This window comes from Gracilinanus agilis, chromosome 3, assembly GCF_016433145.1.
Source record: "Gracilinanus agilis isolate LMUSP501 chromosome 3, AgileGrace, whole genome shotgun sequence".
Lineage (NCBI taxonomy): Eukaryota > Metazoa > Chordata > Mammalia > Didelphimorphia > Didelphidae > Gracilinanus > Gracilinanus agilis.
The window spans coordinates 273,304,182-273,320,406 of record NC_058132.1 but is presented as its reverse complement, the minus strand read 5'-3'; the positions used below and the strand labels follow the sequence as shown (position 1 = coordinate 273,320,406).

Genomic DNA, 16,225 nt, shown 5'->3' with positions numbered 1-16,225 from the left:
GGGGCTCAGGTGACCAGGACCAAACACAAAGACTGCCTCAGCCTGGATTGGTCATGTAGGGAATCCAGATAACAGGCCCTAAATTTGATCCTATTTCTCCAAAGGTTTTAATACATAGAACGGCTTCCCACACCTATTCTTTTTTAGAGCTCATCATCGGTCATTTGCCTTTGCTCATATACTGCTCCCATGCTCTCTCTTAGTAGGGAACAAAAAACATGAAAATAAAATCTTGTTTTTCTTTTTCAGGCATTTCAGTTGTGTTTGACTCTCTATGAAATTATTTGGGGTTTTCTTGGCAAAGGTACTGGAGTAGTCTGCCATTTCCTTCAGCAGATCATTTTACAGATGACAAACTCAGATTAACAGGGATAAGTGAGTTGGTCAAAGTAGCACAGATATTAAATATATGGGGCTGGAATTTGAAATCAGGTCTTCCTCACCCAAGTCTAATACTCTGTTCCTTATATTGTCTAGCTGCATGAATAAAATCTATATGAACACTAAAAAATTTAAAAGATAATTGAATTTGGAGCAGATAGGTGGCCCAGTGGATTGAGAGACAGGTCTAGAGACAGAAATTTCTGGGTTCAAACCTGGCCTCAGACATTTCCTAACCATGACTAAGTCATTAAACCAATGTTGCCTAGCCCTTACCTTGGAACCAATATATAGTTCTTCTGCCTTGGAACCAATATATAGTATTGGTTCTAAGAACGAAGTTAATGATTTTTTTTTTAAAAAAGATATTGGAATTAGTTTCTAATATATACATTTATTTCATCATAGAATGAAAGGAAGTCAGATGAAAATTACCTGTGCAATGTAATGATGATAAAAGTATAATAATGTGATTTTGAAGTACAAAAATATATTTAAGAAATTTTAAGTTAGTTTAGGAGTATATGTTTAGAATATATTCCAAGTATGTAAATTTTTAAATATGATCAGAATCAGGTCTCAAGAATATACCTTTGTCTAATGTTTTGGCTTTTATTTTTCTGTTTTTTTGGAACTATACCATAGAATAGAAGCTAAAGTTATTTTTGAAGTTCCTAAAGTCATTTCGAATAGAAAAGGTCTGAAAATAGGGAGTTTTCAGCTGAAGTTCTAAAAAGACCAGTTGTCTGCCTGAAAAGTTATTCTTGTTTAACTAATTAATTATTTTCAGTTACATGTAGAAACAATTTTTGGCAATTGTTTTCCGATACTTTAGGTCTCAGAATTTTTCCCTTGTTCTTCTGCACCTTCCCAGAGCATTAAGTAGTCTTCATTATATCAGTGCTTTAATGCAATAACTACTTGCATATTGTTTATTAAAATACTCATGAAACAAATAAAGTTGAAGGTGACAACCTTTATTCTGAAATTAAATTCCAGGAGTTCCCTTATTGGTCACGGAAAGCATTTTCATCATAGGTCCTTTGTTGATATCTTGGAAATTTGCTTTGCTGATAATAGATTAATCTTTCACAGTTTATCATTGTATATAACATTTTTGTTATCATATACATTTTGTTCTGGTTCTGCTCACTTCACTTTGCATCAGTTCATATAAGTCTCTGGAAGGTTGTTCTTGACAGTTATATTTAGAGACATCATGGTCACTAATAAAAAAAATCATCTTTGTTTTATAATTCATTCTGTTAAGGTTGTTCCACTAGTAGATATAATGGGATATTATTGGCATGGAACCAGATGTGGATTCTGTCAGTCTCTGAGCTATTATATGTAACTTAATCTACAACTGATTTTTGTATATTGGGGGAGATTAATTTGTTATTTATTTTGAGCTATCTATTGTAGTCAAGATATGGGAAGCTGCTTCCATTTTTGCTTCTTGAGGGATTAGCAAGAGTCAATGGTAACTAATTTTATGTTTTATTGAATATAATCAAATTTTAGGACACATTCTAATATTGCACAGTTAATTCACTTAAAAACAATCTGATAGGCATCATTATTTTCCCAAGAATTGTTTACATTCATCTGTCTAGGGTTTAGTATGGTCTTATAAGATTCTTACAATATAGTAACCTAAGATTAAGTGCATTCTACTTGATGTATAATGTAAATGCACTTACTAGCACATCTAGGTGAAACAAAGACTGCCAAGGACCTAAACTTCTTAAGAGGTGTATTATGTGTGTGGGTAAAGGTTTATATTTGGAAACACAGTTCCCAAGTCATATAACAAAAGAAAATGTAAGAGCGTAAATGAAACCTAATAGCATCATTTGAAAGTTTAAAATGTGATGAATGTCTATAATTTTTTAAAGTGCATTTAAAGAGAGAAGATAATCATTGGCAAATTAGTATGTCATTACAGAATTGTGAAGACAAGCTGGTTTTCTTATTTCTTTCAGTTAATAAACAAGCATTTATTAGGCACTTATATGTTCAAAGCACTAAATTCTGGTGATACAAAGAAACACAAATGTGCATTGGAAACCAGTAGCTAATATTATTTATAGCACTGCTAACTGAACTTGAAAATGGAAAAGTACAAAACATAACATAACATAACCAAACATAACATGGTCCAGATAATGGCAATCAAATGAATAGATAAATGGTAACGCATCCTTTTGTGTAAAAATGGAAAAGATCAAATCTCTTTAGTCTGGAATGATGAAAACTTAAAGGATACATTTTAAATCTTTAAATGTGACTGATTGCAAAAGTTGATGGTGAACTTATTTGTCAAATTCCATAATATCATAAAAATCATGTTTTGAAGCTTAAAAGAACTGAATTTAGGAAAAATTTACATCATATAGTAGAGTATGGTTATTAAGCTTATTACCACAGGATAGTTTGGTATGATAAAAACATAAATGCTTTCTGGGGGGAAAAAGTCTTTCATTTTTTAACAGAAGAGTAGTCTATACTATGGTAGAGAGGATTTTTATAAAGAGAATTTTGAGTATGATATAAAGTAGCATATTTATGTACTTCAAAAATGTGGCTATTTATGCTAGTGCCAAATAAAGAATACAAAATAAGGTAGACGTCTGATCCAATACTGAAGTTTTCAAGTTATATTGTCCAATAAGAATTAAATATTACAATGGAGCAAATATTGTGAAAGGTCCTATCAAACCAACCTACTGCCTGTCTATCATCCAAGGACTAACCTAGTGTCCTTTGAAAGTTTCATCAACAGTCAGCACCAGGCATTTTTCAGCCATGGCAATTCATGCCATCAAATAAGAAATGGAAATGTTGTTCATGGGAATAGTCATAAATTTCTGAATAAATATTTTTTAAAAACAACTTCTAAAGTAAGCGATGAAAGGAATAGAGATTCAGACCAAATTCAACATCATATGTGTTTCCAGTGCTATACATTTAGTTTGAATTTTTGCCTTTAATATTGCCCTTGAAACACTTCAAAAATCTAGAAATGCCTTGTAAATTTACAGAAGAGATTATATACTGCTTCTTATAATTCTACTAAGTATATTCATGAAATATAAATCTTCAAATAATTTTACTGAAATCAATCTGAAAGAGAATGAGACAGTACATAAGAAGTATGAGAGAATTGCAACCCAAGAGAGTTTATAAACTGCATAGGCAAGGAGGTATAAGGATATTATCAGAATAATATATGACCAAAAATGATGTCTGTCATGTAGCAAGAGTGAGACATGATCATTGGATAGTCTGTATTCTCCAGAAGTATCCCTGCAACTTCAAGAGGCCAAAGCTTACTGAATATGGCATCTACATGGCTAATTTACAAATGTAAATTGACAAGGAATGGCAGGCATAGATGGATTTAAACCTGAATTGTTGTGAGGAAATGGCGATATTTATGACCCCCCCAAAGCAGATTTTATTTTAACCTAATTATTTGAAGTCAGTGATCCACAAATTATACCATCCTTGTGAAAACTCCTAATTAACAAGATTATTTAGTGAAACAAAATATTCTATTCTCTAACAATTTTAACATTTTATGAGGCTAACAGAAACATGATACTCAGGATTTGGGTTCAGGTGGTGATTTTGCCATTTACAGATTGTCATTTAACTTATTTGAACCTGTATACTCATTGATAAAACAGGGGAAATGATACCTGGCTATGGTCTGCTCACTGTGTAATGTAATTGTGAAGATCAAAGCAATACAATGTGTATTTATGAGGTATTAAAAATACCATATGATTTGGAGGACTTTTATTAAGTTATCTGTTGAATCCACCAGTATTAAAATTAAAAAATTAACTACATAAGCCTATTGACTGTTCTAAAAAAATAACTGATCAATATAATCATGGATAACATCCCTTTGGATATGTAAACAAAAGCATCATAATATTTGCATCATAGATCAGTGAACCATAAAGTGAAGAAGGTTGATATCAATAGAGAAATATGGTAGAAGATCAAAGGATAATAGGATTAACAGCTTGAAATGATATTAAGTATTATCTGGTGCAACCTACTCATTTCAGAAGTATAGAATCTTTGGCCCAATGAGACTAGTGACTTGCCCAAAGTCATAAAAGGAGTAAGGGCAAGAAGCAAGGATTCAAGCCCAGGTCCAGTGATGCCTATGTACTCTCTTAACTTCTTCAACCTCAATCCAAAACTTGAATCCATCACATACTAATTTTAGGGTTATGAACAAATTACCTCTCTGAGCCTCAGTTTTCACCCCTTTAAATTCAAGATTGGACCAGATTATTTCTAAATTCCTTTCCAGTTTTACATTATTTAAAGTCTGTCATTTAATATGTTTTCTTATATTAATATACTTAAGAGAAAGAAGAGATTATAGAAAAATCTGTTCTACATCTTTTTTAAATGAGAAAATTGTGGACTAGATAGACAAAGTGACCAAGAATTTAACCAAAGAGATTATGGTACTTCTATATTAAATCATGTCTTGAGCTCTTTCTTCTAGACTTTGCAGCTTAGGAAAATCAACTGAACCTTTAAAAAGTTTTTGTCATTTACCAGCTATTTAAAATATTATTTCAAATGTACATTTATCCAAGATTTCTTTATGATAAATTCTTAATTGAAACACTAATTTATAGTTTGACAATAGACACATTATCTTAGCTAGAATATTGACATCAACCTTTGTTTCTGAGTGATTTTTATGATTAAAAATTCATTCAAAGAATAGCTTGTCTTATTGGGGACAAGTATTTTCCATTTAATAAGATATTTTAAATGAAAAGATTCATTTTATTGAACTGTGGAAGCAAAATAAAGGACTAACACAGGGAAGAGAGTGTCTAATAAATTTAAGAATTTAAAAATATATTCATACATGGAGAACAAATTTTAAATATTTTCTCACAAAAGTACCCATAAGATCTGCAAGTTGAATAAAACAAAAATGTTCCCTCCTTTTAAGTTATTATAGAAAGAACTGTGATGTAGTACTATAAGAAAACTTTCCCATTTCCTTCCTTCTATAGTCCTATATATCTTACGAGTATTTCTTTTCTTCTTTTTTTAAACCCTTACCTTCCATCTTGGAGTCAATACTGTGTATTGGCTCCAAGGCAGAAAAGTGGTAAGGGTAGGCAATGGGGGTCAAGTGACTTGCCCAGGGTCACACAGCTAGGAAGTGGCTGAGGCCAGATTTGAACCTAGGACCTCCCATCTCTAGGCCTGACTCTCAATCCACTGAGCTACCCAGCTGTCCCCTTATGAGTATTTCTTAAGTAAATAATTATTTCTTCAAATCATTTCCCATTCAACAAACATTTTTAAAGATCCATTCTATGGTAAGGTGCCTATTGGATGATCAAGAAATCCACAGAGAAACATAAATAAACTTCTTACAGTTTAGGACGCACAAAAAGAAAGTCCAAAGCATCAGGTGCTGGAAGAGAGATCCATCTGGGAAAACTAACTCACACTATTTCAGATGAATAGGCCAAAAGCCTGTAGATGTTTTCTGACTAGGAAATTCATAGGAGAATATATGATAGAAAGAAAGAATTCCAAATATAATATGGACATAAAACCTAGTTCCTAATTTTAATGTTTTAAATTATACTTAATATCCTGCCCTAGATAATTTCAGAGCCCAGACCAATGCTGGTTAAATTAGTCAGCTTTGCTCTTTGTACTTTGTACTTTGTACATCAGTTATTGCAGAAGGCTCCCTTGTAAATGTACAAGGGATCCTTTATGGAGACCACTCAAGACTAGCTTGAGTAGATTGCCATCTGGTGGACAAATTAGATATCATGTCTCCTAACTGGATAATTCTTACTGTGACAGGATGACTTTCTATAGCCTTGAGGAAGGCAGTAAATAAGGAAATATAGGCTTCTTAGACAACTGTGGTGCAATATATTGCATGGCTTATATGCAAAATATCCCAGGATTTCGGTATGTGTTACAGAAATAGTAGATCATTTTAAATGTATAAAATATAACAATATACTTGTTAATATTATCCCTGTTTTACATATGAAGACAATGAGAATCAGAAAGTTTGAATAATACCAAACACAGAGTTACTGTTAGATTCAGGATTTGTATATTACTCATAGCACAGTACTCGTTTACAAAATAAATTTTAGAGCTTGCAGATCTTCCTTAGTTTCACCGTTTGTTTTTTTCAACTTTCTCTTTTCCCCAGATAAGAAATGTTGAAACCAACCAGTGTTTAGACAACATGGGTCGCAAAGACAATGAAAAAGTGGGCATGTTCAACTGTCATGGCATGGGAGGCAATCAGGTAAATGCCATCTTTTTAATCAGCTTCATATTTCCCATAATCGATCAAGTAATATTTACTCTTTTGGTACATATGTATATGTATATGTATTATATATGTATATGTTTATATATGTACATGTGTATATTTATTTCAATAATATTCATATTCAGTTTAACTGTCTGTAAGCAGACCCAGGTCTAACACTATGCCAAGTATATTTGTACTTGGCGGGTTGAGTTACAAATGGGAAAAAAAAGGTAATCATTCTTAACCTTCAGAGATCTGTGTAGCTATGAAAAATAGTGAGAATATTTTCTCTGGACTTACAGTTATTTTGAACAAGCTTAGTCTTGGGCCACATGTCATACTACCAAGATATATGTTGTACATAAAAGAAGGTTTCTATATGACTACACATTATAGTCTGGAAAATAGTACAGTTTCAGATCACTTATTTTTTTCCTGTGTAGGAACTCTTGAGTTTGTGAATAGTCATGGATTTCTTTTAAGAGGCCTTTTATTTTGTCTTCTGGGCCTTGAGACAATTGTGCCAATGCCATTTGGAAACAGGAAATTCTTGAGAATTTATTCTTTTATAAGAAATGTTCCTTCCATTGGTATATAATAAAAATGAATTGAGGTCAGTTTTTAAGAAATTTGCTGTATTTACATTTTTGCCACCATGAAGTGATCCTGATTAATATTACATCTATGTGGGCACTGGGCCAGCCTCCATCCCCTTGTCGTGGATTTCTCTTTCAAACTCCCTAAGTTATCTTGAGTTGGGAGAATGTCTATCATTGACCTTTTGTTGGCTCTGCCACAGCAGTCTTTGATTTGAGGCATGGTCTTAGTTATTTGGAGAGGAATGTTGGGAGACCTCAGTGGTAGTGCTTCCTTTATACCACAACCTAACTCCTATGATCATATTATTTAGATCTGGAAAGGACTTTTGAGGTGTTCTTATTCCTATTCCTCATTTTACAGATGAAGAAACTGAGGCCTAGAGAGATTAGACAACCTGATCAAGGTCATAAATAGTAAGCATTTAATTAATGCTTTTTGACTGGATAACTCATAGAGAAAGCAAGTAGCAAATCCAGGTTAATTAGAAAAATCTGAAATTATTTCCTCTAATATCACTCCTCTTAATTTAACATCCTTAAATCTTTGTAATCTAGTTTTAAACATCATCAACAAACTAAAATTGGTCAAGTCAATTACCAAAGAAACTTTCCTGAAAAATACTTTTTATTGATATATTTACCTTGCCTAGTTTTCCTTATTTTCCACCTTTTAGAGAGTTGTCATTTATAATAATTTTTGAAAAAAAAAAGAGGAAAAAGAAAAATTTCAACATGATTAACCAACATTTCAAAGTAAATCTGTCCTTATATGCAATGTTCCAAATCCATGGACTTCAACCTTCAATGTCACAAATTAGTTTCAGCTCTAGGTGAATAAAAAGAGATGTCTTTCTCTTTTAGCATAACATTTTGTCTTTATGAGTTTGTGATAATTTAGTTTTGATTTGTATTTGGTTGTTACAATTTATTTTGCTACAGGCATCCTATTAAATGTTCTCCTGGCTTTGCTTATGTCACTTTGGACACATTGTAGGCTTTTCCATGCTTTCATATATTTATCATAGTCATCATGTTTTCCATTATATTCATATACCATGATTTGGTTAGCTGTTCCTCAATTGATTGGAATCTATTTTGGTTTTATTCCTTTGCTTTTGCAAAAAGTGTGCTATAAACATTTTAGTGCATATGCATATTTTTAATACTGACTTTCTTGAGGTAATATGCCTAGCTATAGAATCCCTGGATTCAATTTTATGAATATCTCAGCCAATTTTTTGCGTAATTCCAAACTACATTTCAGAGAGGGTGTACCAATTCACTATTGTATCAATAATACATTAGTGCCAATGTCTTTCTAAAACTTCCAATTTTGAGTGTTCATTCCTCTTTATATCTTTTCCTGTTTTCAGAGTGTAAGGTGATTTGATATAGATGTCATTGTTATTGCTTTGGGGTAATTTTTATATGGTTATTTATGGTTTTTAATTTTTCTTTCTATAATTATTGGTTATTACATTCTGACCATTTTCCTTTTAGAATAGCTTTTGGTATTCTGCATTACTGAAAATAATGGACCATTTTAAAGGGTGGCATAAAAATTATTGCCAGTCTACTCTTTTACATCTTAGATATAATAATTTTATTTATGCAAGTTTTTGAGTTACATGTAATCCAAATTATTGTATCTTTAGTAATTTATTCTATTCATTGTTTGGGTAAGAATTAATTCCTTACCCATTTCTGTGAAAGGTATGTCATCTGTTCTTTCATTTACAGTAGGAGCCTAATTTTCCAGTTGTATATCAATGAATTCAAAGCTTGAATTTATTATGGGATGAGGTATAAGATAATGATATAATCCAAATTTCATCCAGACTATTTTCAAGTTTTCCCAAAAGTACTTCTAAAATAAGGAGTTCTATTCAAGATAATTTGTTTCATATGCCTATTTGAAAATGAGTTTTGAAGCTAAATCATTTTTGACACTTCCTTTTCTAATTCATTCCATTTGCCTATTTTTTCTCTTTGCTTACCTATAATATCAAGTGGTTTTGAGACTTTATGATATTGCCTAAAAAAATGAATGTTCTAATAATTTTCTCTGCCACTTGATGATCTTTTGCCAACTCTGAGGGCCTTTTCTTAGGGTTCATCTCTGGATTTCCCTACAACATTTGACACTGCTAATCATCCATTTCTGCTAAATAATGTTTATTACCTGTATAAATTTTCATGATGCCTTTCTTTCATTTTTCCTTCTACCTGATTGTCTACACCTCCTCCATCACTTGTGTTGCCTCATAGAGAAATTTTCTTTGTATTGAGCTTTTTACCCATGTTTTAACAATGGAACGCAGAATTCTTATCTGGTGTGATTGCATTATTTAGATATAACCAAGGAATAGCAATGTCAGAAGTGATCTACCCACTCTAAAATAACTATATCAGCCTTGCTTAATTTTTTAAAGGACCAAAGAAATTCTGTATATAATTGGTTTAAAATAAGATTGAGATGATGAAATAATTTTGTGGGCAGTTGCTTAAATTATTTATTTAACTTGAAAGTATCTGGGGACCCAAGGTGGTCATTCAGATAATGTTATACTAAAAAGGGGAGGGGGAAAATCAAAGCTTCCTATAAGAATTTCTTAGTACACCAAAACAGTTTTTCTTGTTATTCAAACTTCAATATGAATATGCACAAATTCAGCCAACTCATTCTTGTCATTCATGATATTTAAGTTCAAATCCAGGCTTTGGGATTTTTAGACTAGGACGATTTTTTTTCTATTCTGACTCAGTTTTTAAAGAAAACAATTTTGATCTCCCTGCACTGTAGGTTGACATCTAATGACTTTTATTTCTATCCTGTTAAGTTTCCATGGAAGCAGTCTCAATTATTGTGGTGATGTAGTGTGTAGATTTTTTTAAACAACTCTTTACTTATAAAAATAATAAAATCTTTTTTCTTGCTCATGCAGAGTAGACAGAGAAAAAAAGTTTAAGTTACAGAAGAGCTCTTGAACTTTCCAAAATGTGGCATTGAAGAGTTGTTGACAGTTATGCAGTTAGACACTATACTCAGATATGAGTCTTGCTTTATTTTTCAATATTCTTAGAGATTTAAATAAGAAACAATCTTTGATGTCATCAGAAATTTTTTCCCTATAACCACTCTGATTACTAGTTAATGGACAATTGGAATACCAATTTATCTTAGATTCAGAAGACCAGTTAGAGGAGTAGGGAGGGGTAGGAGAGATATTTCTCAGTTAAAACATCACCAAGTGCTGCCTCTTATTAATAAAAATGTTGTTTTTTTCTGTTTTTGATCATTTTCTGCTTTGCCTTTGTTGCTGTCAATGGCAGTATTTGTAACCCATATTGTAAATATGAATCAATAGCATGTCATAGTGATGACTACAGGTCTGAATTTTAAGTCAGGTCTTAAGCTCAGGTCCTTCCCTTAGCACATATAATATTATTATTCCAGGAAATATTGGAAGACATTATTGAATCATTGCTTCTCTATAGAGATATAAGAAGTTTCTAAAACAGAATTTTCCCTACGCATATGAAGTCACAGGTCCATATCGTTCTACTCCTATCCCAGACAATTGAAAGTAAATGACTACTCCTTGGTCTAAAAAAATAACCATTACAAAGTCATCTTGCCTTCCTTCAAAACCTCACTGTTATTACTAATATCATTAAATTAATTATTGTATTATCACAATACAATAATACAACACAACATTATATTGTATTATTAATTAATAACTAATATTAAATACTTGAGGAAATTATAAAGTATGAATAATAAACTTTAATAATATCAGTGTAATTGCATACTTCTCTAACTTCTCTAACTATTTTGAAGAAGAATAAGCCCAAATAACTATTTGTCCCAATCAATACCACTTACTTGGTCTGTATCCCAAATAAATCAAAGAAAAAGGTAAAAAGGACTTATATGTATGAAAATGTTTATAGTTGCTCTTTTTTACTTGTGGTGGAAAAATTTGGAAATCAAGGAGATGCTCATTAATTGTGGAATGGTTAAATAAGGAGAGATATATGATTGCAATACAGTTCTATAAGGCTGTGAAAAATGGCATGGGGTAGTTTCAGAAAAAAAAACAACACATAAGAAGGCTTATATGAACTGATGAAAAATGAAGTGAGTAGAACCAGGAGAACATTGTGCATGCTAACAATATTATAAAGATGATCAACTGTAAGATTTAGCAACACTGCTCAAGGTAGTGATCCAAGACAATTCCAAAGGACTAATGATGAAAAATGCTAATTAACTCTAGTGAGAGAACTGATTAATTCTGTGTTCAGAAAGAAGCATAATCTTTTAACCTTATTTTCTTCAGGATTTTTGCATATGTTTTCTTTTGTAGCATAGTTACTATGGAAATGTGTTTTTCATGATGTCATGTATATCATCAATATCATATTGCTTGAAGGAAGGATAGGAGGAAGAGGGGGAGTGTGCTAAAATGAATGTTAACATTTTACTAAAATTGTGAAATATGTAATGAAATAAATAAAATATACTTATAAAAATCATCTCCATAAAGAATATAGGAGTTGTTATGATTAAAAATGAGGATGGAGGGGCAGCTGGGTAGCTCAGTGGATTGAGAGCCAGGCCTAGAGACGGGAGGTCCTAGGTTCAAATCCGGCCTCAGACACTTCCCAGCTGTGTGACCCTGGGCAAGTCACTTGACCCCCATTGCCTACCCTTACCACTCTTCCACCTATCAGTCAATACACAGAAGTTAAGGGTTTAAAATACAAAAAAAAAAAAAAAAAAACAAAAAAAAAAAAAAAAAAAAAAAAAATGAGGATGGCCGAGATTAGAAGGGAGAATAGTATTTTAATAAAAGCCATGCTGATAGAGATAAAATCATTAGACCATGCACCTGTAAGAAACCTATTCCAACATCAGCTCAGCCATTTTACCTTCCTCTCCTCGCATGCTCAGGTAGCTAAAGAGGAAGTTCCAAGTCACTTTCCCCTATTTTAAAACAGTCCCTCACCTTGAATATGTAATCCAAAACAGGAAACCCAGGAAACCTGTTGGACCACAGGAAATGTAGTTTTAAGGACCCCCACAGGTCCACAGAAGTTTGTCAAACACTATATTGAGGTTCAATCCTTCCAAATAGAACCCCAGGTGATTTTAACTAATACAGAATGGTGATAGAATATATCTACCTCTCACACATACTAGCTCTAGGATCTTGGTCAAGACATATAACCTCTTAGAATTCTAATTAAGTCTCTAAAACCATGAACAGCAGAGGAAGTACCAAACTCCTTTGGTATGAATGGTATTTTTGCTTTTGTGATTTTGTTTACCCAGGAATTCTTTATATCAGTCAAATCATAGGTTGTGTCCCTATCCCATCTTCACAGAAAAGAGACAATGGTGGAATCTGCATAAGTAAAAGCATAAGGAATATGAAATAGAAAATAGAATGTATTTTGTAATATATTGACATTATGTTATTAAGCACAAATTACTGAAACATCATTTGGTATGAATGGTATTAATCATAGAACTTAAGACTTGGAGTCAGGCAGACTAACTTTCAAATTATGTCTTGAAATTTGATAGTCATGTAACCATAAAGAAGTTACCTCCCACTTTAAGCTTCAGATCACAACCTAGGACTGACCTGCTGTGTAAGAAATACCTGAAATCTGTGTTGGCAGAGACAATTTATATCTAAAGCAGCACATAAGGACTTCAGGTATCATCTCATTCAAATTCTTGATATTAAAGATGAGGAAACTGAATTCTTTAATGGCAAAGAATATTTCATTCTTATCTTTGCATTCACTGATCTAAGTACACAATAGATGCTTAAATTTTTATTAATTAATTAGTTGATACAGAGAAAGAAATTATCAAAGGTAGGATTTGAATGCAAATCAACTGACTCCAAAGCAAATATTCCTTCCACAGTAGCACTGTATCAGGATGATCTGAAACAAGCTAAAGGACATAAAATTTATTTGTTTTTTTTCTTCCCTTATTTATGCCATAGGAACAAGAGTAGGCTCACAAACTGTTAATAAAATGAACCTAAACAAATCCAAATTATAAAAAAAACCTTTAACAATGAAACAAGTCAATGGCTAGAAAGTAACATCACTATAAAAGGAGTATTATGATCCAAAGAGAACACAATGATTGATCACAATTCAAGTAACAGTTGAACCTATGAGGCAAAAAAGGTGTACTAGATGACTAAAAACACATCATGAAACTTCTACATTGAAGAAAGCACAAAAATTTGACACACCAACTTGAAAAATATAGAAGTACTTTCTCTTGAGTACCTTAAATTTAACATAGATCTAAGTATGTGGAGGTCAAAGTAAATGGTAGACTAGCCACAATTTCCTTCTGAGTTCCCTTTGAATTCTGTATTCTTCAAAGTTTGAATGCTCTGTCTTGACAGAGCTTATCACACCAATTTAGGAGATTATATCAGGACATGAGTTAATATTAAAGTCAAAGTAGTATTCTAAAAGAAATACAAGGAATAGTGTTAAAGAAGAAAAACATTTTCTTTAATGGTAAAGAGAAAACTAATGATGCAGTAATTATTTGAGGAAAGAACAAGCATGCTTAACAATTTGCTGACCCAATAGCAATAAGCCACAAAACAATCTTACAAAGCAGAAAGATCACAGGTAGGCTTCATGGAAGCAGGGGAAAGAGAATTTGACAATAGCTTCAGGTGGTTCCAGGTTAAGATGGCAGCAGAGTAAAAAGCAGCTGCTTAATCTCTCCTAACCAAAACATATAGGACTCCTCAAGGGGACATTAAAAACAAATCCAGATGAAAGAAGGGACCCCACAACAGGGTGCAGCATTGAAGGTATGTGGAATCGGGGCATTTCCACGCTATAAAGGGGTGAAACAGCTCTCACTAAAACACAAGCTGAGGAAGCCCCTCCCCCACCCCCACACCACGTACAGTGACAAAGCCAGCACACAAGAGTTAAAGCAGGTTTGGGGCACCCATTAAGTCATTGGTAGTTCCAGGGCCTGTTACTGAGAGCAGCAAGACTTAGGACCCCAAGAGGCTAAATAATGCACACAGACTTTGAATACAGACCCTGAGCGCTGTGGCGGGTGAAGGCATTGACTTAGGTGAGGACAAGGATCTTGAGCATAGGCTTGGACCTCTAGTGGGGACCCTGTGCAGATGGGAGCACGGCTGTGGAAGCAACACCCAGAGACTGTTGAAAGAGCCTTGGGCAAAGGGGCAGACCATGGGGGAACACCAGGAGGCTTGACCCCAAGAACAATGAGATCTGAGACCTTGGGAGCCTAGAGAAGGCAGACAGAACCAGAGTGTGAGGATAAAGCTGAGAAAGCTCTGAGCTAACAACAATGGTAAGCCAAAATTGGGAAGCCCAGAAGAGAAAGATCATCAAGAAGAAATCTGTAACACTTGACAACTTTTACACAGAGAAAATCCAGACAGCAGAGCAAACAGGAGAGGAGAACAAACAAGCAATCCCATGCAAACCTTCCCAAAATAATGAAAACTGGTCACAAGCTACTGAAGAGTTCAAATCAGAGATGATGAGAAAGATGGACAAGATCTGGCAAGAAAATAACACTTTAAAAGGCAGAATTTTGCAATTGGAAAGTAAGGCTCAGAAATCAAATGAACTGATAAGCAAATTGAAAACCAGAAATGACCAGATTGAGAAGGAAAGCCAGTCCCTAAAGGCTAGAATTGAGCAATTAGAAGCTAATGATCTGAGCTTCCGGGTTAAGATGGCGGCAGAGTAAGAAGCAGCTCTTAACCTCTCCCGACCGAAACACACAAAACTCCTCAAGGGGACATAAAAACAAGTCCACACGAACGGAGGAACCCCACAACAGGGCACAGCATGGAAGGTACGTGGAATCGAGACATTTCCAGGCTATAAAGGGCTCTCACTCAATCGCGGGCTGAGCAACCGCCCCACCCCCACCACCTCCACACTCATCTATAGCTCCGAACCCAGCTAAAAAGAAATAGGGCAAGTTTGGGGCACCCATCGAGTCATCAGCAGCTCCGGGACCTGTTCCTGAGAGCAGCTAGACTTAGGACCCCATTAAGTCAAAAAAAGCACGCGAAATCTGAGCGCGCGCGCCCGAGCAGGACGCTGGGCGTAGAGAGTGCCGGCTGAGCAGAGGCGTGGGTGGAGGCAGACACAACCTGGAACTAAAGCCTAAGTGGGGAACCAGTGCAGACGGGTATACGACTGTGGAAGCAGCGCCCTGAGACTTGTAAAGAAACCTCCAGCAGAGGATCAAGCAAGAGGGCCCACCAGGGGGCTTGACCTTGGAAAAAACCAGAACTCAGACCTCAGGAGCCAATAGATTGCGAACAGAACTGAGCGCGAGGATAAAGCTGAGAAGCTGCTGGGCTAATGATGGCTACTCAGCATCAGGAAGTTCAGAAGAGAAAGAATAATAACAAAAAGAAGAAGTTTTTAACACTCGACAGCTTTTACACAGAGAAAATCCAGACAATCGAGCAAACAGAGGAGGAGAACAAACAAGCATCCGGACCCTCCTCAAATAAGGAAAACTCCTCACAAGCTATGGAAGAGTTCAAAACTGAGATTTTGAGGAAAATGGAAGAGATCTGGCAAGAAAATAACAGTTTAAAAGGTAGAATCTTGCAATTGGAAAGTGAGGCTCAGAAATCAAATGAACTGATAAGCAAATTGAACACTAGAAATGACCAGATTGAAAAGGAAAACCAGTCCCTAAAGGCTAGAATCGAGCAATTAGAAGCTAACGATCTCTCAAGACAACAAGAACAAATAAAACAAAGCCAAAAGACTGAAAAAATAGAAGGAAATATGAAATATCTCAATGAGAGAGTGACAGACCAAGAAAACC

At 34.1% G+C, this 16,225-nt stretch overlaps 1 protein-coding gene across 2 annotated transcripts in view; it reads left to right on the top strand.

Annotated features, from left to right (window-relative positions):
* The window catches only part of GALNT13 (polypeptide N-acetylgalactosaminyltransferase 13), a 717,275-nt gene that overhangs the window by 622,446 nt on the left and 78,604 nt on the right, over positions 1-16,225 (top strand). For both annotated transcript variants that reach the window (XM_044666584.1, XM_044666582.1), the window contains exon 9: positions 6,620-6,718. In XM_044666584.1, coding sequence (XP_044522519.1) covers positions 6,620-6,718 — 99 coding nt within the window. The remainder of the gene's footprint in view (positions 1-6,619; positions 6,719-16,225) is intronic.